The following is a 22,775-nucleotide window of genomic DNA, read 5'->3' as shown; positions in this document are numbered from 1 at the left end:
CAGTCACATCGAGTGATGAACTCAACTGGAGTTTCTTGAGATCTGGGGATTCAGGAGGGCAAGTGAAACTTAAAACACTTTCCTGTACTCTTTAAACCACTACTGATCTAGGACATGACAAACTTTCCTACCACTTAGGGACAGTTGTTTTCATGTCAGTAAAAAGGCAGCAGCAGCAATGCATAAACAAGTCAGAGAAACATCCTGACTGATCAAAAGGCCAAAGGTGTTCTTGTAGAACACTGTCCAAAACCTGACTCTCCTTCCCCTGTCTTGCCCTCTTACCATGTCCCTTTTTTGGTGCCATGTAAGAGATATACAAAGCTCTGGCTATCTTTTGTCTGGTCTATGTCTGGTGCACTTATCTTCATTGACATCAATTTCAGTGATGGATTGGAGTCAGCATAAAACTGAATTAAAAGTCAAATCTTTTATAAGAACAAAGCTTGTCCTTTGGTGCTTTATTCCTTCAGAAACTATACAAATAGTCAAAACAAGCTGTTACTACGTTTACCTATGACAAGGATTGACAAAATATGAAAAGTGAAAAACTTGATGTGATTAATATTTTTTTATTCTTCCTGTTCGAAAGCCTTATATGACGTTTAAATCTTAAATTTAAGGATTTACGATACAATGGAATACCCACTTGGCTACCGAGACAGTTTGTTGACATTTTTGGACAAAATAGAGGTCTATGTGATTTTTACGGATGATATTTTAGAATTTAGAAATAATAGAATACTTTTTTTTTTTTTGGCTGTAAAATGTGATTTGGCTCTCACATCATCCAAAGGTAATTTCTGAGTTTAAAGAGATATTTCTTCCCACACAGGAGCGGTCTCCCAATTATTGAAGTTCTGACCAAGACAAACCCATAGAATTGCTCACCCAAATCAGAGATCCATAATCTCTCTTTCAAGATCAAGTTATGTTTGATGCTTTTAATTGTATAATTTCTATGCTTTTCAAGGGTATGCTAAAAAAGTTAAGGTCCTCTCCATTCATATTTAATAAATAAGAATATCTTTTTTCTTATGATGCTTGTTTCCAGAATATAAGCAGCTTTGGAAAAAGCAACCTTAAAACAGTTATTAAGCTTACTTTTAATGAGGATCATATTTTTGTATTAAAACACATTTTTTTATTGTTCTGATGAATCCAATCCTCAAGCAAATTAAATGTTGTTTTCATTAGCTTTAAGCAAAAAATCTGAAACACACTGAAAGCATAAATTTCTGTGTAAATAATCTATGTTACCTTTTTTTAATGAATAAAGCTACTGAAATGAACTCTTTTATGATATTCAAATTAGTTATAATATTCTCTGTGTCTTTAATGCTACATTTCTGAGGGTGTTTGTTTTTTGTCTCCACACACAGCATAGATAATCCATTTGAAAACTACCAAATCATAGAGGGAAGTATTTTTCCTTGTCATGGACAAAAAAAATCTTTACTCAGTAGGATTCAAAGATTAAAACCATCTAGGCAAAATGCAACCTGGGCTAGAGGAGCCATATAATTCAGGATCAGAATTAGAATTACTTTATTAATCCATGTGGGAAATTATTTTCTTGCCGTGCAACCTTTTACAGAAGAGAAAAAAATGAGATTGTAAGTACAATAGAGCAAAATATAATATAATATAATATAATATAATATAATATAATATAATATAATATAATATAATATAATATAATATAATAAGACAGTTAAAGAGTAAAAGAAGTAAAACTGGTAAAATTACAACCCACACAGTAAGATTACAGCATTCCAATATAAACTATGTAAAATAAGATATAAGGATAAGAATCAAATAAGATAAGGATCACATTATATATAGTCAACTGTATTTACAATTTACTATGCTCCTCAGTACCAAATTATAATTATTTTAAAGTGTTGAGATTTATGTCAAAATATGATCTACATAAGGTTATATGTATCTTCTGCAAGATTGAAAAAAACTAAATTTATATTTTCATAATTTTTGTCACTTTTAGTCATTGGTTTGTAGGTAAGTCTTATTATGGACATTTATAACTAAATAGATAAGTTTGATTAATAGGTGCCAGTCTTTACTCAAATAATTATCAGCTCATATTAGCTTCTGATTCTTCAAAAGGTTGTAATTTTGCTGCCTGGTGCCATGATATAATCTTTGAAATTTTGTTCTTTTCTGTGTTTTCAAGTGAGCTTGTTGTTGTGTTTCTATTTGGTGTCAAGGTCAAAATCTCATTCTTTATACTGATTTTGTCAGATAATGACACTGATCAAAGAGCCACAGTAAAGTTTAACAAATTTATATTACAAAATATGGCATTAGGACTGGCCTAGATCTTTCATATGATGCAGAGTATCTCCAATTCATGCCAGAATTTATCTTTGGTCTTTTTAGAAATTAAGAAAAATCTGTCTTAAAATAATCAAGACCAAAATTCTGAATTAACTGTAGATTTTTTGTTTATAGTAGAAACTTTTTTTAACCTTTTTGTGAGCTATTTCTTTACTCCATAATTGTACAGTGCCACCTAAATACTATAGCAGCTACTAATTACATTAAAATCTTAAATGTCTCCTGTATTTCATAAATAAAACATAATCCATGCAGTTCTTTTAGATTTTTTTTTAGTTCAATGCAATTCCCTGCTCTAAAATACTTATGTGTGCTTTTGATTTTCTTTCCAACCCAGTTGTCATTCTCCGCTGAGTATCCTTACTACTGCTTCAGCCTTCCCCAGCACCAAGGGCTCTGTAAGCACAGCAGGGAGGCTGTCAGAATTGGATCATTGTGCCTCTGATCTGGTTAATGGACAGTAATGGTACTTTGCTAACAAACAGATGGGAGGGGGGCTACAAGAAGAAGGGAAAGGATAGGAAGACTTAAACTTAGATAAAAGGGAGCAATTCCAGAGGTTTCCCCCCCATCTGCGTGGGTCAGAATCGAGATTAACCCCAACTTCTTTTTCTCCTCTTCCCTGCCCTCCACAGCCCTTTTCATGCCAATCCCCTTTCCTCTAGGGGTCTTATTATGGGCAAACTCACAGGCCATGAGAATCAAGTGTATCTGTGTAGGAGATTGGATGGATATAAAGGAAAAACATATATAGACATGTCTGTGAAGAAGAAGTGAACAGAAATGCTGAAGTAAATAGAGGGAGAAAGGACAAAGGAAAATACAAGTGGCTGCAGAATGCAGAGAATAGGAAGAAAAGAAGAGGAAAGGAGAATGGGAGTGTGCAGGGAGAGTTGTGTTATAGAACAGGAGAGGATATTGCCTTAGGTACCAGATTGTTATTACTCCTGCAGATGGTAGGGAGATGCCTCAAGCAAATTTATGTATGGTTATAGCCAGTCAGTGTGCATAAAGGTGTTTCATTTGTGTTTATTTGCTGCCATATGTAGGCATCCATGCAGTGTTATACTGGTTTACTTTAAGTAATGTCAACTAAATGCCATGTTTCCTAGATAAATAACCATTTAGAGGCTTGTTGGGTGTTTCCAGCATCCAATCAAATCTCCTTTGCAGCAGCTCTGAAACATTGCTCTTATCAAGATACTGGACATGAACAGCTGTAACGCCACTTCTTTGCAACATTTGTAAATGGCAGCCTTTTGACATGTTGCCCTTTTTGTTTTGTCTTGGTCACGGTCTATTTTACTCTCTGTTTTGTTCAGTTGTTCTGCGGCGCTGTAAAAATAACTTTTCATTGATTTGTTCGACAGAGGGTCATCAGGAGCTTCCGCTGTGTCACTGAAGACTGCTAGTAAGTTTATACTTCAGTGGGTTCCTGATTCAGGTACATTTGCTACTCTGAAAAAAACTAATACAAAACAGAACATTTGATAGAATTACATTAGAGTGCTTTTCAAAGATGTTCACAATCCTGAAACAGTTCACATTTCTTACATGTTGCAACCACAGGTACCAGTGTATTTCAAAAACACAAAATAAGACAGGTTAAAAAAAAAAGGCAAGTGATAATTTTTTTCTTTTTTCTTTTAGAAAATGTGAAGCATGAAAATGAAAACTGCCAATTAACCAAAACTACCCTGACCATGGAGGCCTGTGGTAGCAGCATTATGCTGTGTTGATAGCTTTCTTCAGGAGCAACAGAAAGAAAAATTGTCCTGGACCAGTGTAACGTCTTGATGATATGATTATGTGAGTAAAAATCCATCACAAGAATCCAACACAAAAACAGCTTGCAGTACATTTTGTGAACAGGAGTCCAATCCTTTCGCCTTTTAACCAAGAGACAGGTGTAGCATTGTTTCTACTGTAAGCTATCTGTGGCAATAATAATGGAGGGGCAGAGGGCAGTAACTCTATTTGCAATTTAACGGAAAAAAAAAAAACTGTCTCCATAAAATGTTTTTGGTATAATCTTATAAAAAATTTAAAAAGGCTCAACTGTAGGACTGGTATGTGGTAAAATTTTGCGGTTTTATGTGTGCAGAAAGAAAACAAGCTACATATTCATATATTTCATCTGGGCCTTTAAATTACCTCGCTCTACTCATAATTAAACTAGAACTTAATCCTTGATATTTAACATATCTGTAAATAAAACAAGAATGAATAGAAAGATTGTGCAGAAGGCAGGTAACACCTTAAAGAATGGTTCTCAACACACTGACCCCATCTATGCCTGTATCTCTGCATCGAAATATAAATGACTAAAAACATTAAATGTAGCATATATTATAACTGCAATAACCCATCCAGTACTTTGGCAATGTAAAAAAAAAATTTGATTTTTGTTTTTTAAAGAGATATTAAGTATGTTTTTACTGAAAACTATCTTTAAAATAGCCTTTTTATTTGACTATTTATGACTTTCATTTGATGAGCAGACTGACACCTAAGTAGTTCCGTGTTAATGCATCATTAAGCCTATAATCTATTTTCCTTGATTTACTTTGGATCAGAAGTTTGCGCTCTGTTCGGGGGATGTGACATCAAGCACGTTCATGTTATATGCGTCCAACTTAGCAAGCAATCAAAACGTTATATTCAAGATGGATTTTGTAGACATTCAGAAGAAACCGGCATCCTGCTCAACACCTATGGCAACTTTCTGGATCGTGAAAAAAATACAAAAAATAACTTGTCAAATTACATAAAAACACCAAATCATACGTGCGACCTCTTTTTCAGAGAAAATATTTAAAGGTATTTACCTGTGCTATATAAAGCTTTTACAGAAGTCATCCAACAAGCTATCAAATTTTAACTGAAGTAATTAAATGTTCTGCTTGCCCAACCTTGACTAGTGAGCACCTGGCCAGAAACTCAACATGGCAACCTTTTAAATTAGTGGCACCAAATGTAATCCAAATGAGGTAACAATGAAAACAATGCAGATGATGGTACTACAGTATTATCGGTATAAGTGAAGAAAATGAAGACTTGTTTGGCAGTTGCTAAAATATATTAACTCGTCATGTTCAGATCTTACTACTGTTATACCATAAACCATGATATTACTTTCGGATATTGAGGACCAATGTCAAACCTGGTTTTCTTTAAACATTAATGGAGGAAAAGGTTTGCTCCTATCTCCAAACTGCTTCACCACTTCCTCTCCAAACATGCTATGGGATACTCCCACATGGACACATGAGCCCGCCTCTCACCATGCTTGGAACAAGTGCATCTGTTCACAGACTCTCATTCTTTTACCCACAGGCTTCCTCAGGTGCCACATCGGTGAGAACAAAGACAACATGGCTAAATTGACTAAATCTCCAAGAGTAACTCAGATTTGAATGCAGAACCAGGAGATCTCAAAGGACAAAGGTCTTCCAGTAAGGCCATCTGAACATGGACTCATCCAGTAACAAAGCCTGGGTTAAACAACCTCAACTTTGTAAACATAACCTTGCCAAAATAGAGAGAAACTAGAGGTTACAGGTCTGGCAAAGTCAGGGGAAGCTTTTCCAGCTAAAAAAACAAGGGTTTTGAATTTTTTTTTTAATCATTTCAACTTTTTTATGTTCTATAAAGCAAGCTAAGACACATTATGGTGACAGCATGTTACCTTATGCTGACTTGTTTTGAGCTTTTGTTTATAAAGCTATTACAAACCTTATTTCACAAAGATTTTAAACACTAATCTAATGTTAATGTTTATATGTTTCTTGATATGCTTATTACATTTTAAAACAAATGACATACGTCAGTCCAAAGGTTACTTGATTTAATAACATTCCACCTAAGGTGAATATTGCATATAAAGTTATTACCTAACACCACATATATACTAAACTGCCTATGGTTCATTTTGACTGATGATGAGTGAGAGAGCACAAGACTTTGAAAAGATAATAGGAAGGCAGAACGAAATCTAACAACGTTACTTTGTTATCTTTTTTCCCCTAGTCTTATAACAGCTTTTGCATTCTTGCTATTTAGATGATAGCATTATGAATTTTATATTGTTTTATATATGATAGTTGGTATTTTCACTGAGTGAGTCCATCTCTCTTTTCCTTCTAGGGCTAAAAATATTCCAGTTTATGCTGCACAGGTAATTAAATAAAGGTACTGTGACAAATACAAAAGTGAGAGTTATGTCTCTCAGCAGGCCAGCTGAGCTTAAGCTTGTTTTGACAGTAAATAAGCTAATAGGCTAATGTCATGGGTATTAAGTGAGTTAAGCCTGATCGATGTCAAATTTCTAGCAGAGGTGTATAAATTCATTTGAAACCAGACACCAGCTGACACCAGTAAAACATTTGTTAGCATTTGCCTGCAAATACAAGAGAGGGGAGAGACACAGTGTGTTTGTCTGAGCTTGTGTGTCTCTATATGGAAGAAGCAGTGAGAGAGGAAAGGAGGGTATGACATGAGGTGAGGGTGAGAAAAGCAAAGGATGAAGGTTGGGGTAGTGGTGGTAGCAGGGATGAAGCCGTTTCTTACTTTGTGAGAGTCTTGGTAGAGAGAGATGAGAGAATGATCTCCTACGCAGCCTGCAGAAACGCTTACACTGACACTTTTGCCTTGCCAGGGCCTCAGAAAGTGAGGGGAAAAAGTGCAAACGAGCCATAGAGATAGCAGCGGATCAATGTAAACAATTTTTGCAAACAGACAGCAATGGACATAAACTTTCTGCAGCCTAAGCATAAAATCATTTATGCATGCATATGTTTGAACTTTTTAGTCAACATTATTTTTTCATCCTTTTACCTACTGCACTGCTCTTAATGTTTCATCAGTTAAACTAATTCATTAGTTATTACGGAGCACAACTTTAACTATGAATCTATTAATCTCCATTACCATTCCAGCTAGCTTTGATCCTTGGCTTGTGGCTCTGAATGAAACTTCCCTGGGAGCCACACTCGAATGTGAATTAAACGGATCCACAGCAGCACCAGCCAGCCCTTACATAGATGCATCTATGTAAATTTGTGCTTAAAAACCTCTAAATATCCAGATTACAGAAGGACAGACATTTAAACATAAATGCAAGAACAAGGGCGCAAATTGCCTAACAATAACATTCATGCTCATGAAAAGGCAGACACTATTAAATCTGCAAAGCGCCAACTGCAACTTTCCAATCCTCATCTTTTAGTAATCGCTTGTTAAAAGACTAAAACAACTTGCAGGGGACAAGACCTCATCTGTATTCAATACCAATAAAGTAACTATCTGAGACGGGAATTACACATTTAAAATAAAATAAAAATCAGGTAGCAGCACATATAGCAGCACAGACCTTCCCTTCCATTGTTCTTCTTAGAAACCAGACTGATGGGGCATATAGCAGGTGGATTTTTGAGGATACCTTGTAATGTCTGAATTTTACAGAGTGTTATGTGAAAGTTCAGGGTCACTAACCTGAAAAGAAATGAACCTAAACATTAAAGAACGTAACTAATAAGTTTGAATAATTTACCATCCACTTTTTAGAAAGTAAAACCCATTACTTGTAGGTAGGTACCTTGTGAATTCTGGAAAATATGCTTAAGTTTGGAACATGTACCTTGTTACAAATCATCTCATAATAAATTAAAGACCTTAAGAGTACCCTTTGAGCCCCAGAAAACAGTCTATACAGAAGGCTCTGTTTGGTAGTTGGGTAAAATTTACACTGAGCCTGGTTCTGCTGGAGGTTTTTTTTACTGTCACAAGGGACTTTTCATCTCCACTGTCGCTACAAGCAAGGATGATGCCGGCGTTCGAGTCAATGAGTCGATGCAATCAGCTGGTTTTCCTTAGATAGAAAACTTTGGACCAATCTAACTGTATCATCTGGTTGAATTGTCTTTGTAAAGTGCCTTGAGATGACATGTTGAATTGGAGCTATAAGGTTGCAAGCCTCCTTGTGATACAGGGTACACTTTGTGGGTTTCAAAATCTAAACAAAAAGTTGCAGCCAAAAGCTCTAAGTTCCTGAAAAATTAGATACAAGCCTTCAGATAATTACAAGTAATGTTAACCAGAGAGGTAAAATGGAATGATCAGCATGACCTAAAAAGTACAATAAAATAAGCTAAAGCTAATAACTACAGACAATAGCCGTTTTATGAAAAAGCATGCAGTAAGTTGCAGAAAGTCATAAAACAGCCCAATAGATGAAACATATGACAAGATAAAGTCTGAGCTGCATTATTGATTTGGATGTCAATGTTATGACTTAGAAAAGTTAAACCTAAATATAAGTTTGATCAGCTTGATTCAGTTAATTTTACCAGTAAAAAAAAAATTTTGTAACAGTAAAATTCGTTCTCCTTTACACTATATCATATCAACAAAACAAACCTAGCTACGTAGCAGCTCCCTCATGTCTTCCAGCATTAAGCAGCAGTATCTTTGCAACAGTCAAAACTATTGATTTACTATCAACGTGGCCAGAGTAGGACATGAAGGGTCGAGGCCCTTAGTGCATAAATATTACATTTGGGCCTAGTTTTACAGCAGACCATCATTTCCGGACATGGAGCTGCCATGTCAGCCTGACACTGTTGCAAACACTTGAATTCCTCATTGTAAATCAAAGAATGTTTTCCAATGTAAGATGAAGAGTGGGTGCTGCTGTATCTTTGCTATGTGTATGTGTGCTCAATATTGAAGTTCCATAAAATATGTATGAAGTATGTTTGAACCTTCCCTGCTCCCCTATAGGGTAGTGGCAAGGTCCTTCAAATCCACATGAGCTAACACAAGCAGCAACACTCGGAAAGATATAATGTGGCACCCTGGCCTTACACTGATTAATGTCTGTCCTTCAGAACCCAAACTGCAACAGCAGAGAGGGATACACTGTGAAAGAGGACAGACGAAGTGAGCAAGACAGAGGATTTGAGAGGGATAAACAGAGGGAGGAAGAAGAGAAAACATGTAGGGTGTAGGCAGAATAAGTGATGCAACCGAGTTAAAAACAGAAAAGGTGCTCGAGAGAAGACTAGAAATATGTGCCTTTCAAAGTGAAAGGCGGCTTTGATGAAACGACTTTAATTCAATAAAATTATATTTCCGAGCACTGATGGATATAAAAATCCTTTTATATTTTTTCCTAGCTTCAAGTGATTACAGTTAAATCAAACTTTGCACGAAAAACACAAATTTAACAACTAGCACTTGCCTGCAATTAATAGTAAGTAATAAATAGAGTAAATTAACACAAAGTAAAGAGAAATAAAACATTTGTAACAAGGAATATGTTGCTAATAAAAGTTAACATATGACCTCTCTTTTAAACATCACTTACTGTTAAATTGAAGTTAAAAACGTAATTTCAAACATAAGCTACAATGGCTCCTATTGGCTACAGACAATTTTGAATTCTCGATTACTGAAATAATTAAAATTGTTGATTACATTACGCTTCTTTTTAATGATTTCTTGTATTGCTTTATTTTGTGTTTACTTGATTTTAAGCCCCTCCTTCTGTTTGTCAACTCTGAGAACTTGTTTTAAAGAACCTACATATTACTTTAAGTTTTTCAGTCATAGTAAAGAACATTCTCTGATCTGAATATGTCAACCATAAAATGAAGCTACAATGAGATGTTCAAGAAATCTTTAGAGAGTAGGCAACCATTTTTTAATCAAGGATTGGCTTTTACACTTCCACCAGCTAGTGACAAGAAAATAATTAGTTTATAAGTAAAAATGGTTTTGTTCAGGCTCTAGTAGCTTTTATATTTGTATTCTTTGAAAGTATGCAGAGAGGAAATGGGATTAGATACAGGGGGACGACATGTGGCAAAGATCAACAGGGCAAGACTCAAACCTAAGACAGCGGTGTAGAGGAATAAGCCTTTGCACATGGGTCGCGCCTCGTTACTGTAAATGCGTTAGTGTTAAACAGTGGGGTCCAAACCATTTGCATCATCAACCTGGGCACTTGAAGGGTACAAAAATACTTTTTTTTTAAACTAAAAGGAACAATTAGAGATTTGACCATTAGGAGGGATGTTGATCACTGTCTGTAGACCAAAACAAGATGTGTGACAATCAATGCATCTCTCTACATCTGCTGCACCTGTGGCACTGCTTTGACAATCCCTTTTCCCTTTCCTTCTCACACCTCACTTGCATGTTCACATTTGCAAAGAATGAATACACAGAAAAACAGCATCATCTTTCAGAGGAACATGTCTAGTGAGGACGTCATAGATAATATTATGATGCCATTAGCAAGAGAAGTTTATTTTGACAAATTATTGTTTTCAGATGAACATTTCAATCATCTGAACACTCTCTTTGGCATTTCACTCCCACTATATGCTGCTCTGGCAGTGACATTTTATGGGCAGGGAGGAGCTAAGCCCTGAGTGGCAGCCAGTCACAAGGACACCCATGCAAGCGTGGCCGACACGGCTTGTAAACAAGAGACTCCAGAACAACAGAGTTATGGTGCGTGAACATATTCCATCTAAAGAGATACCTTTAGCTCTTCAAAACATTTTTTTTTCTCACAATAAAAAAAAAACTATTGCTTATTGATCCTTAATTTTTTTGTATACATTTTTTGTCTAGTATTCTGTATCTGCTGACAATGAAGTAAACACCACTATTTTTTAACAACAAACAATATACAGTGTAGTGAGATTTAAAAACAAATTGATGAGTATTTAATATAGATCCAAATGATAAAAGGAGCTCAAAATTTTACCATTTATAAGCAAATTCCCTATTTGTGCAAGTAACTATTTTCTGTTTTCTTTGTAGTTTGTTTGTGATTTTCCAGCAAAAGGAACAGGATATGGTCATTTTCGACAAACAAGCCAAAATCTCTGACACCGATATTGTAAAATGTTGTTTGATGAGTTTATGGATCCTTTATTTCTACATATTTTTAAGTTTGAAAAACTCTATTCCATCACTTTCAATGGACTACACATTCACACAGTAGGTCTTATCAGGACATCAGCTCAGTAACACAGCTTAAAAAGAGTGAAGATAAAAAAAATAAAAATCCAACCCACACAGACAGCATTGAGCACAGAGACATGACATCATATTTTTTGTGAGTATCTGCAAATAGTGTGGGCAGGTGTGCGCAAGCAGCTTGTCTGTCTCAGCCTGATTACTACACTGTGAGAGCCGACACACACAGAGAAAGCAAAGAATGGTGTTTGTGTGTGTCTGAGTTTGTCACTTAAAACTTGAGGCGATCTAAAGGAATCTTTTTCACATACCAATATGCACCCTCTTATCTCTGCCCGTGCTTTTCCAGCTCAGCTGCCTTTGTAATTTCCTTGTTTCCCCTCTCTCTGTCTATCTGCGGATTGTACCATTCTTCTGTTTTCTGGCTTTTGTCTGGCTGCCATGCCCTGTGAGCACTGTTTAATTCTACCCCCTAATACCGCCTCAAGATTACAAAGAGGTAAAGAGCTGGTGGAGGGGTGAGCCATGTAAGAAGAGGGCAGAGGCACTTCATTAATCAATCAACCAGCTTTGAAAATTTACCTAATTAAGGGCTAATTACACATCCAGGCGCAGTGCCAGCTGGCCTCCCATCTACCTTCTCCAGTATGACCCCTGCAGCCCCCCGAAACGATGGTGGAGGAAAACACCCCTTCCTCATTCCCTTCTGTTTGCTATATTCCTTATTAGTCGTTTTATTCATGCATATGCTTATCCATTTGTGTTTTTCATGCTCCACAGAAACAACAGACGAGAGCTAATAATTCAAACGACACAGCAGGTAAGATGCCAGCCACTCTCACCCCCGTCTGACTTTTATCTCATACCATATGGAGGTCTTTTCGATTACAATTTGTGTAGCCTTACCGGAAAAATATCTGAAGTCACCGCAGAGTTGTGGAGGCTCTCTAAGGTCCTGGGCTCTTTCCATTCATGTCTGGTGCGATTCTCCTCTTGGACCTCGGGGTTGACTTTACGGGACAGACTAGCTCGCCAGGCCCGCTGGATGCTACGAACATGAAATAAGGGTTATAATTACAACAGGTTACTGTATTTTAAATGTCATTGTGTGGATCTAAATCTAACACCCTATTTAGTAGGTTCTTCAGATACAGATGCTTAAATCCTTGGCCTACACTGCAAAAACGACCTCAAAATGAGTAAAAATGTCTTAAATTAAGAGATATACCCTTAATTTGAGCAGGTAAATAAGATGATTTGCCAATGGAATGAGTATATTTACTCCTAAAATAAGGTATCTACGTAGATATTATGCACTTGAAATAAGACAATGCCAATGTTTTTTCCTATTTTAAGTGTAAATTGTCTTGTTCCATTGGCAAAGTGTCTCACTTAAATACTTAATTCAAGAAAAAATGCACTTAATAAAAAAAAAGACTTATTTAGATTTCATTTTTTTGCAGTGTATAATTTCTAACCAATATTTCCTTTAAAGCGCTGCAAATTGTTTTATGCGATCGACCAGCACAAAACAATGAATGACTCTTAAGCTTTAGATTTTAATCTTTTTTTGTTTTCTTCTTTGTTAAACGAATTAACATGTTTTGTTGAAAGCTACTTTTGCATAGACCACCACACTGCCTCTTTGTGTTTCACTTCTGCAGCTACATGATATGAGCAGTTTAGTATTCCATTTATCCTTCCTATTTCTATCTTCTTATTCTACCTGTATTGCAAAGGTTTAGAAAGCTTTCAGAAGCTCCAGTGCAAGAGGAATTGATTTCAGATTACTGGGCAATCAAATGATCTGAGCCAATGATTAATCACTGTATCTGCCGTTCATGTAATTTAGTGGAAAAGCAAATACAGCCCTGTTAAGAAATGTGAGAGCAGAAAATATTACTGCACTAAAAGTAGACATATTTTTGTCTGGAAGTAAATTTTTACTGCCAGAGCCCATCTTTCCTACTTCTATTCATGAACACCTTAATGTAAAACTATTAATATTCAACAATCTAAGTTGAATATAAATCAAAATGGTAAATATCTAAATAATCATAGGGAAAATTATTTGTGTAAAAAAGTAAATAGAAAGAGGCATAAATACATGTTTTATTCACATTATTGGAAAAAAAAACATAGTATCCAGATAAAGAAAATGAAACAAAAAAACAAGCAAAAAAAAAATTATAATAATACATAAAATAAATAATTTAAAGTGAAAATTATTATTACTAAAATGTCTAAATCTTTCATATCCAGCAGATCATCTTAGATTTTTGGTTATATTGTATAAAGCCTGCAACTTTTGTCCTATGTTTTTTCAAACATTTTTCTTTTTGCTTTTAAAACATTCTTTCCTTTTCCTCCCAAAATCACTAAATTCACTTTAAACTTAAACCTTTTATAAGTCATATTTTAGATAAAACAACAAACAAAAATGACAATTTACATCACTTACAGAGCTACAGTAGCAGGATTTCTTTTCACGACAGCAGCTGTTTTTCTATTCCAAAAATACAAATAACAAATGTACTGAAATACACATTAAATAATTTGTCTTAATATTTTTCTTTGATAGTTTTCTTTGATTTACATCCACTTCTCTTATCTCAAGCTAGTTATGATGCTATAGGCTTAATCTAATTGAGGACATAGTGACCACTTTCTTTTCGATTTAATTTTTTATTATCATACTCCATGAATATGCCACATAAGGAAAATGCAGAGTGAAGAGTCAATACAAAATATTAATTATAGCTACTGCTACAAACATAGTGTTGTATCCGTTTCATAAATCACATTATATATATTTTTATATGCAATAACAATAAAGGCTTCTAATCTGTTTTCCCTTTTCATAGCTGTTATCCCTCACACAGGGCCTCTGTTTAGATTCATTCAATTCCCTGGGCAACGACTTAGTTGAGCTATTCATCTCATTAATTCTGTGCTCTCTATGCTTGCCCCTGCCCATAAAAACGCTCCATTGGGAAAATATGATGTACAGTGTATGTTGGGTACAAAGAATGTATTTACAATATGTGAAAAGAGTAGCCAAAATCACCTTTATAAACATACAAGAAAATCTGTCTACTTAGGAGCAAAATATACTTAAAAAAAAAGGACCCAAACACAGATGGGAATAAGGTAAATCCTTAAAGAAAGTAAAGGTTTGATCAAAACACAATCCTTATACAGTACATACATACAAAAAATGTTGTGAGACCATGTTGTGAATAAATGGGAAAATCAAACAGGAAAATAAAATAAGAAATAAAGAAGATTGGAAAAAAAGAAAGAAAAATTAGCAAAATTAACTGAATTAGGTTAGTTGTGGGGGAACATGAAATTTGGCGCCTCACTTAATGCTATTAAACGTCTTGTGGGTAAGCTTGTAGGTAATCTACAAGAGGTCTTGTAGTTTAATAGGTCTTGTAGGTAAACTACCAGTGAACACTAACAATAATATGCTTAGAACAATATACTGATGCAAAATAAGCATATAAATTATCCATCCATCCATCCATCCATCCATCCATCCATCCATCCATCCATCCATCCATCCATCCATCCAACCAACCAACCAACCAACCAACCAACCAACCAACCATGGAATTGATACCATGGAATTGATAAGATTTTCACGATTCCGATTCTCTTATTGATTCTGTTAACAATGAACTTGGTAAGTGCATAGTGACGTCCGTTTCCTTCGCCTGGGACATTCTATTTCTGCCTGCATCAGTGAAAACAGAAGGCAGTGACCGGGAGCTGCCAGCCTCTGAGCAAGCCAGGCTACCCGTCTCTTCACAGTCATCTAAATCTAATTGAGAAGGCATCCATTTAATGAAAAAGCATTTCTGTGCAATTTCGGGAAATAAACTCATCTCCCCCTGATTTAATTAAACAAGTGTCACCTTTCTCTCGCTCCCTGAACTGCGGAGCAACTTCGTAGCATGTTTAATAATTCCAAAGAGAGGTAGGAAACTGGTTTATTTCCAGAAATGGCATTTGATTTACTAGGAACCACATTAAGCACAGCCAGTGGTATAAAACTAGCTACTGACTGTACCACCAGAGTTGCCTTCCATGCTGGTCGTAACTTTAGCTTCTGTCCGGAAGCATCAAAAACACGACATTTGTTAAAATGTATGCCATGTTGTGTGCACAGGTGTTTCTGCATGTTGGATGTATTTCCTCTCGCGGATGCAATTGCCACTTTGCAATGATTGCAAAGTGCCTTGTTGCCATATTTTTCTTCCTTAAAATGAAGCCAATCTTTCGATTGCTTTGACGCTTTTGTTTTGCTTTTCGAGACTTACACCTGGTCACGTTGTACTTCCTTACTGAATGCCATGTGGGTAACTTGCGTAAAACACGTCACTTAAGTCATGCTGCCCAGCGCTAGGCTCTGGTGCTGCCTGGAAAAGCTAAGAGAATTGTTAAGCAAGCTGTCAAACGGTGCCATGGAATTAGAACACACAGAGTCGGTTCTGGATTCCGATCCATCCCTCCATCCATCCATCCATCCATCCATCCATCCATCCATCCATCCATCCATCCATCCATCCATCCATCCATCCATCCNGGTGAAAGCAGGATACACCTGGACAGGTTGCCTGTCTGTCGCAGGGCACATGTAAATTATGTTCAGGTGAATAAACATTTTTTTTATAGATTCCCAAACTAAAATACTAATTAAATTATGTATTCCATTTTTAACTCTTCCTAACATTTTGTGTTTTTTTCTTTCCAACTCACCTAAACAGTTTGTGTCTGTTCATTTGTTTCTGTCATATTTTTTTGTGTTATTGGACTTTTGTTGTTCGACCCTTAATCAGTTCTATGACATCTCTCCATCTGCCACGCCTCACAACTCAACAAACAGTTGTTACTCAAAATATCACTTTTTTGTCTTGTTCATCCGTCTGGTCTCCTTAAATCCAGAGCTCACAATTTAGAGTAGGATCACTTACCCACTCACCTCCAGTAGAGCAGAGAGACAGCGGAACTGAATGGAACGAATTGAATTAAGCCATAATTCCCTGCTCTAAAACCAATACCAGTGCTTTGTCCAGTCCAACTTTTTTCATTGCTGTCTCCTTGGAATTTCTTTCCCTCCATTCTCCTCCTCATCAGGCTCTTCTTCAGACAGTTTCTCTTAACCTATTTGTTTTTCCTTAGCTTTTCTCATCTTTCTACATCCCGTTTCTATCACTTCTTCACATTAGTTTTTAAATTGTTTTATTTTATGGATAAGGAGAACAAGGCAATGATTAAAGGTTGTTTCCTATGAAGTTGTTCACACATATTTAGGTCAAATAACATTAAAATAAATTCTACAAAGGTCAATGTACTTAATATTACTATAACCATGGAATCCAAACCTGATTACTGCAGGAAAAAAAGTATTAAAGCCACACAAATATCAATCTCATAGTGCTTGAAGGGCAATGATAATTTGAGTGTGAAACTCAAAATATAAATTTCATACCCAGAGGGAAGTTTTACTGCTCAAAGATTGCATATTTGAGTTTCTCATCTCAATCTTGTTTTGGTTTCTATTTTGTCTCAGATATTTCTCCTAGAATTCACTAGGAGAAATAAGGTGAGACGTTAACTTTACAGTACAGGAGTCATATTTTAGATACCTGGCAAATATTTAATTTAAACATGCACACTTATTCATCAATTCACCACTCACACAGCATCTTGGTAAGCCACATCTACCCTGGAGCTCACAGACAGAGGCAAAGCTGCCATGTAAAGGAGCCAATGAGCTTTCTGACCACCATCAGTTCTCTTAACATACACAACGGAATTACATTGAAAGTCAAAGCTGGGGCTTGAACCCACAACCCTCCGGGGTAATGCAGGGCAAACTCCTGCATTCGATGCCACTTTCACCCAACTGAGCGACAGTAAAAGAAATGGGTCAAAATGTAAATCGACAGGTGCCTCCACTTTGGTCATCTCTTTTTTAGCCAAGAACTTCGACTGCATTTACTTTTCATTATGACAGGTAAGATTTAAAATCTTAATTTGCCTTATAATCCTTTGTTATGGTCATGGATTAATATTTTATTTCTGTTTTTACTGGAGTCCAATATAAGGGGCTTTATTGATAAACCTGTTTTGACATTAACTCACGTTTTTATAAATTTAATCTTTTTTATAACTAAAAGGATCTATTCTTTTATCTTTCTGAAAAAGTGGTATCATCAGCGACCTAATTTATTACCAGAGGATAACCGAATACATTTAATGGATAAATGGCTATTCTTAAGAAAAACAGCCATTAATTGTGCAGCTAAAATAAATAATAAAGGAGAGCAGAGGCAACCCTGTCAGATTCCCCATTAAATCCTCTGGTTGTTCCTTGAGAGAGAGGGGCTGAACAATTAACATCCGTAAACATTAAATTAATCTCTTTTATAAACCTTTTACCAACACCAAAATACTCTAAGGGTTTAATTATAAAGGGATGCTATATATAGCAATTAGCTTTGTAAAATCTAAAAGTATAACAAAGCCTTTATCTTCAATAAACAATTTATAGTCTATTAAGTTAAGAACCAACCTAACATTGTTGTTTATAGACCATTCCTCAGAGAATCCTGATTGGGTTTCATGCATTATCTCTCCCAGATCAACTTTAAGTCAATGAGAGTGAATAATTTGTAATCTACATTCAATAAAGCTATTGGTCTCAGATTAACAATATATATTTTCTGGTTAGTTATTAATGTGTAATAACTTCTTGTTTCATAGTTGGCATTTAATTATCATTTTCAAGACATTCTTTTGTCTTCCCAGAAAATCCAATGAAAACTGGAAGTCAAACCATCCTGACAGGTGATTTGCCTACTGATATTTGTTTTAACAGCAACATCTAATTCCCCTATCCTTATTTAAGAGTTGCATAATGTTTTGAATGTGTAGTAGTCTCTAGGAATGTTGTGTTTAATGCTTTCCAAATACAATACTTAACTAGGAGAGAGTAGACTCATCTCAAAAAGAGATTGATCTGATTTCTTTATGCTAGATCACAAAGGACACAAAAGTTGAGAAACTCTGATAATGATATTAGATCTTGTTCAGATCTTGTCTACAACTTAAAAGGAGTGCTTGTGGAAGGCTATTTTCTCTGTCAGAGCAAGAAGTGAAGCTGGGATGAGAGTAGACTGAGCTCATAGAGAGAGCTCTCTGATTTCTCTGCTTGGGATCACACGAGGACACCAAAGTTGAGGAAGTCTGAAAATTATGTATGAGCTTGTTGAGATCTTTTCTGAAACTTGAAAGAAGACTAAACCAAGCTTGAGTACATTTTATTGCTCCAGAGAAAAACTTAGACACAGGAGAAATAAACCTTAGTCTCATTTTGGTGTCACACATCTCGTAGATGTATCGCAGAAGCACATGAAACATCTTGGAGATCTCATTTCAGATGTTGCTTTCCTCTGGGTACTCACATGGTCGCCTTTATCTCCAAGTGCTGCTGCTGCTCTCGGAGATACAAGCTTTTGTTGTCCTCCTCGCTTCTAAACATTTGAAAATAAGAAAGAACATTTTTTTAACAAATGTTTCTATCTTTTTTTGTTGTGGGATTACTTTACAACAGAAAAAATATATACAGTTCTCTTTAACCAGAGTAGAAGTTATGTTTGGTAAAGAGATAGTTTTCTTCATACACTGTGACATCCTCTTTCCATGGACTGAATGTTTCCATAAAACACAGGTGGAATTCAGGCACTTCACTGTCTTACCTCTCAATCTTCTGAAGTGCTGGCCCTCCACTGTGGCTGCAGCAGCGATGATAACTCTTCACTTCTTCCTATGCAGCAAAAATACAGACATATTTCAGATATACTGCTTTACTGAAACATGAAGCTCCAATGTAACAGGATATAGTTGTAAATACATGCAGTCACTCAGGTATGTGTAACAGTATAATGTATGGCACAATATGACCTGATCTGCAATAAATGGAATTTTCTTTACACATAGATCATAAGACTGAAGACCAGGAAAAAAACTTAATTAACCATGAGACATGATGAACAGATAATCATTTTTTTCAGCTTCACCCATTCATTAATAATGCATTCACATATAACTGTTTATGAACTAAATCAAATAATTTGATAAAACTAGAAAGCTTCAGTTCTTCAGTTTAAAGAATATTCTCATTTATAAAGCTTGAGTCAGTACAAAACTGGGCCTAAAACCATATGCTGACTTTCGACCAAAGCTTTTGAGCTATAGACCAGTTTCCATTGTCACTCAAAAGCTTGTGTCTTTTAGAAGCCCGGGCTTCTGAGGGCTGTTTGTGTGTAGCTGCAGTTCATTATTTGTCCAACTGTGGCAGTAACAATATAGGTTAGTATACAAATGGTGTTTGTTATATCTAACGCTTATCACAAAATATGTTTAAAGATGGTCTCTAAGTTGGAAATTTCACCTATATACTTCACCTGTGCAGTAATTCTATCAAAAAATACCCTGCTTTTAAAACCTTTTATAGGGCAACTTACCATTTTTGTACACTTGCATAAAGCCAAACTCTGGAGGCATGATAGCACTGAGAAACTAATATAAATAAAAGCTCTTCTGCTGGGCATGTAAACATCCTAATCCCATTAATATCACTATCAAAATAAGGGCAGTAGGAGATGACACAGCAGGCTGAGGTGAAGGTAGACAGTAATTACCATTAAGCTGATGAAAAATGGAAGACAGACATAAAAGAGGAAGGCAGGGAGGGAAAACAGCAAACAGGAAGGAGAAAGCTTGCATCCGTTTAATTGATGAGTTATTAATATCACAATTTCTCAGAGTCCTAGTTGTTTCATAGAGATTGATAGCATGTTTAGCTGAAACAAACTTACTGTACATACTCCAAGCAACATTAGAGATGTCCTACATGCATACGAACCCCTACCATAAAGTTGCTGAATAGATACATATATCCATCCATCCATATATATATATATATATATATATATATATATATATATATATATATATATATACTGTACAAACATTCTGGAAAAAGAAGTCACATATCATATGTGAGGACACATTCTATTGAAATGACCTCTGTGGTGGATTTTATTACAAAGTAGGTATGTGCTGATGCATTAGATAACCGACTCTTTTGCTGTGACTTGATTTGCCAATCAACCTAAGGAAATACCCAATCAGAAATGCTGTACTGGGGAAGATGCTCATTATTCACAGCATTGGAAATCAATTTACATGCAGAGTGCATGCGGGTAGTATTATGGAGAAAACATTTATTCTTTCGCCTCAGTCCCTGAACTAAAAAAGGATCCCACTGAGGGTTGCAGGTCTTACTGATGCGTTCATGGGACTATGTGAGGGCAGTTTCTCTTTATTGTCTATGTCTTTGGGGCAACAGAGTGCCACTACTGTGTGCATACTAACAAACCTTTCAATGCAATTATGCATTAAAGAACATGTCGGAAAAAATAATATTGCACATTAACGCACCATACTGAATTGTGCACTTACAATGCTGTTCATAGCCAGCCGGGGCAGGTACAATGGAGCAACCACAGCAGAACAAATGGGAAAAAAGGAATAATATCAATGTCATTCTCTTGGCGCTGATGGCTGGCTTAATTATTCATTTCATTCAGCTGTCCTATTCTGTCCGGTCTCTCATTAAAACTCATCATGTCCACCTGTGCCAGCTTCTATTTAACTACTTGCTCTCAGTCATCAGTGCCAGATTATTCTTGAGTCTTTGGTGTTGAGAGTTTTCCAGCGTTACTTACCTTCTAGCCTCTGTTCTGATCTGTTTGTCTGACCTGTCTTTGGACTCCTCTTGTGTTCTGTCTGCTTACAACTTTGGATCTGTCTTCTGACTTCACCCTCTGGATTATCCTGCCTTTCGTCATCTGCTCGGATATGATCTTCTGTGAGTTTAGTGTCCTTCAAAGCTTCGGCATATGGAACTCTCTGTGCGTCAAGCGCTGTGTCTTGTCAGCTGACCTGCTGGTATCAACCTCGTTCTCTGGGCACGGACTGAACTCTAAATCAGGTTAGTGACTCAAGCATTCAGATCATCTTCCATCAACTTTACGTGGTCACTAACCTGATGGTTCGCTTTCAGCAGTCTGGCTCTTCCTTCCCTGGCTACTTGATAAACTATATGTGACTGATCATCCTCTGCCAAGCGTAGAAAATCCTTTTGTCTAACTATCAGTATTTTATTTCTTCCAGCTCATAAGAGGTGATGCTAAACCTTCTTTAATTTCTACTAAAAGGAATCCCTAAATTGCATCCACAGCAAATATTTCACTGCATACTGTTTATTTTTGGGTAAAGAGCCAGGTGAAAAGGTACATAGATCTTGGAATATTTCTCTCATAGTTTTTGTTTCTATCTATTCAAATATGACATGTTTCCTTGTATTGTCATTAAAACATTTTCTCTGTTTCCTTAAAAATGTCAACATATTGCAATGCCATGTAGCCATTGCATTAAAAGGCAATTATGTAGGTTCTCTCTGAATTTATATTTTACTGAACCCCTATGAATTTAAATCTACTTTGACCCCTGAGCAGCTGTAACCAAGGGCCAAATTGAAGAATTAAAGCCAAAATTGCCAGAGTAGAAAGAAGAATTTTTTTGTGCTTTGTTTTTTTGTTTTGTTTTTTGGAGCAATGAAGATTGATTGATCTGTGTGTAATGCATAATTCATAGTAGATCAGGAAATATTTGCGTTGGGCTTTAAACCTCGTGTGTCTAAAACCATTCCTTTTGTTAGCTTGTCTGTCTGCTATATTAACCAATATGATGTGTTGAATTAGATCTGCTATTTTTACAACTTTTGTGAGACAACTTCGGTATAAAGTAGGGCATTAGTTCATAAAAAAAGTTTATTTGAATTCTAGAAATCAAAGTTTTTTGTCCAACAGCAATTAAAAGTTAGCTGTTTTTTTGAAATGTAACATAAAACGGACTACAACTAGACTAAAACCTTTTATAAAGGTTTTATAAAGGTTTTTGAGGAACTATCACATATATCCATCCATCTTCTGCTGCTTATCCGGAGTCGGGTTGCGGGGGTATCTGCTTCAGTAGGGAGGCCCAGACGTCTCTCTCCCCAGCCACTTCGGTCAGCTCCTCCGGGGGAATCCCAAGGCGCTCCCAGGCCAGCCGAGAAACATAGTCTCTCCAGCGTGTCTTGGGTCTCCCCCGGGCCTCCTCCCTGTGGGACGTGCCTGGAATACCTCACCCGGGAGACGTCCAGGAGGCGTCCTAATCAGATGCCCGAGCCACCTCAACTGGCTCCTCTCGATGTGGAGGAGCAGCGGCTCTACTCTGAGTCCCCCCCGGATGACCGAGCTCCTCACCCTATCTCTAAGGGAGAGCCCGGATACACTACAGAGAAA

At 36.3% G+C, this 22,775-nt stretch overlaps 1 protein-coding gene across 1 annotated transcript in view; it reads right to left on the bottom strand.

Moving 5' to 3' along the window:
* The window catches only part of LOC107081925 (schwannomin-interacting protein 1), a 303,883-nt gene that overhangs the window by 274,300 nt on the left and 6,808 nt on the right, over positions 1-22,775 (bottom strand). Inside the window, exons 3-5 of the mRNA XM_015370292.1 lie at positions 19,119-19,186; positions 18,825-18,893; positions 12,256-12,397 (exon numbers count right to left, since the gene is read on the bottom strand). Coding sequence (XP_015225778.1) covers positions 12,256-12,397; positions 18,825-18,893; positions 19,119-19,186 — 279 coding nt within the window. The remainder of the gene's footprint in view (positions 1-12,255; positions 12,398-18,824; positions 18,894-19,118; positions 19,187-22,775) is intronic.

Source organism: Cyprinodon variegatus, unplaced genomic scaffold, assembly GCF_000732505.1.
Source record: "Cyprinodon variegatus isolate N-32 unplaced genomic scaffold, C_variegatus-1.0 Scaffold44, whole genome shotgun sequence".
In the NCBI taxonomy this organism is placed as follows: domain Eukaryota; kingdom Metazoa; phylum Chordata; class Actinopteri; order Cyprinodontiformes; family Cyprinodontidae; genus Cyprinodon; species Cyprinodon variegatus.
The sequence above is the reverse complement of the archived record's forward strand: the minus strand, read 5'-3'. Positions and strand labels throughout refer to the sequence as shown.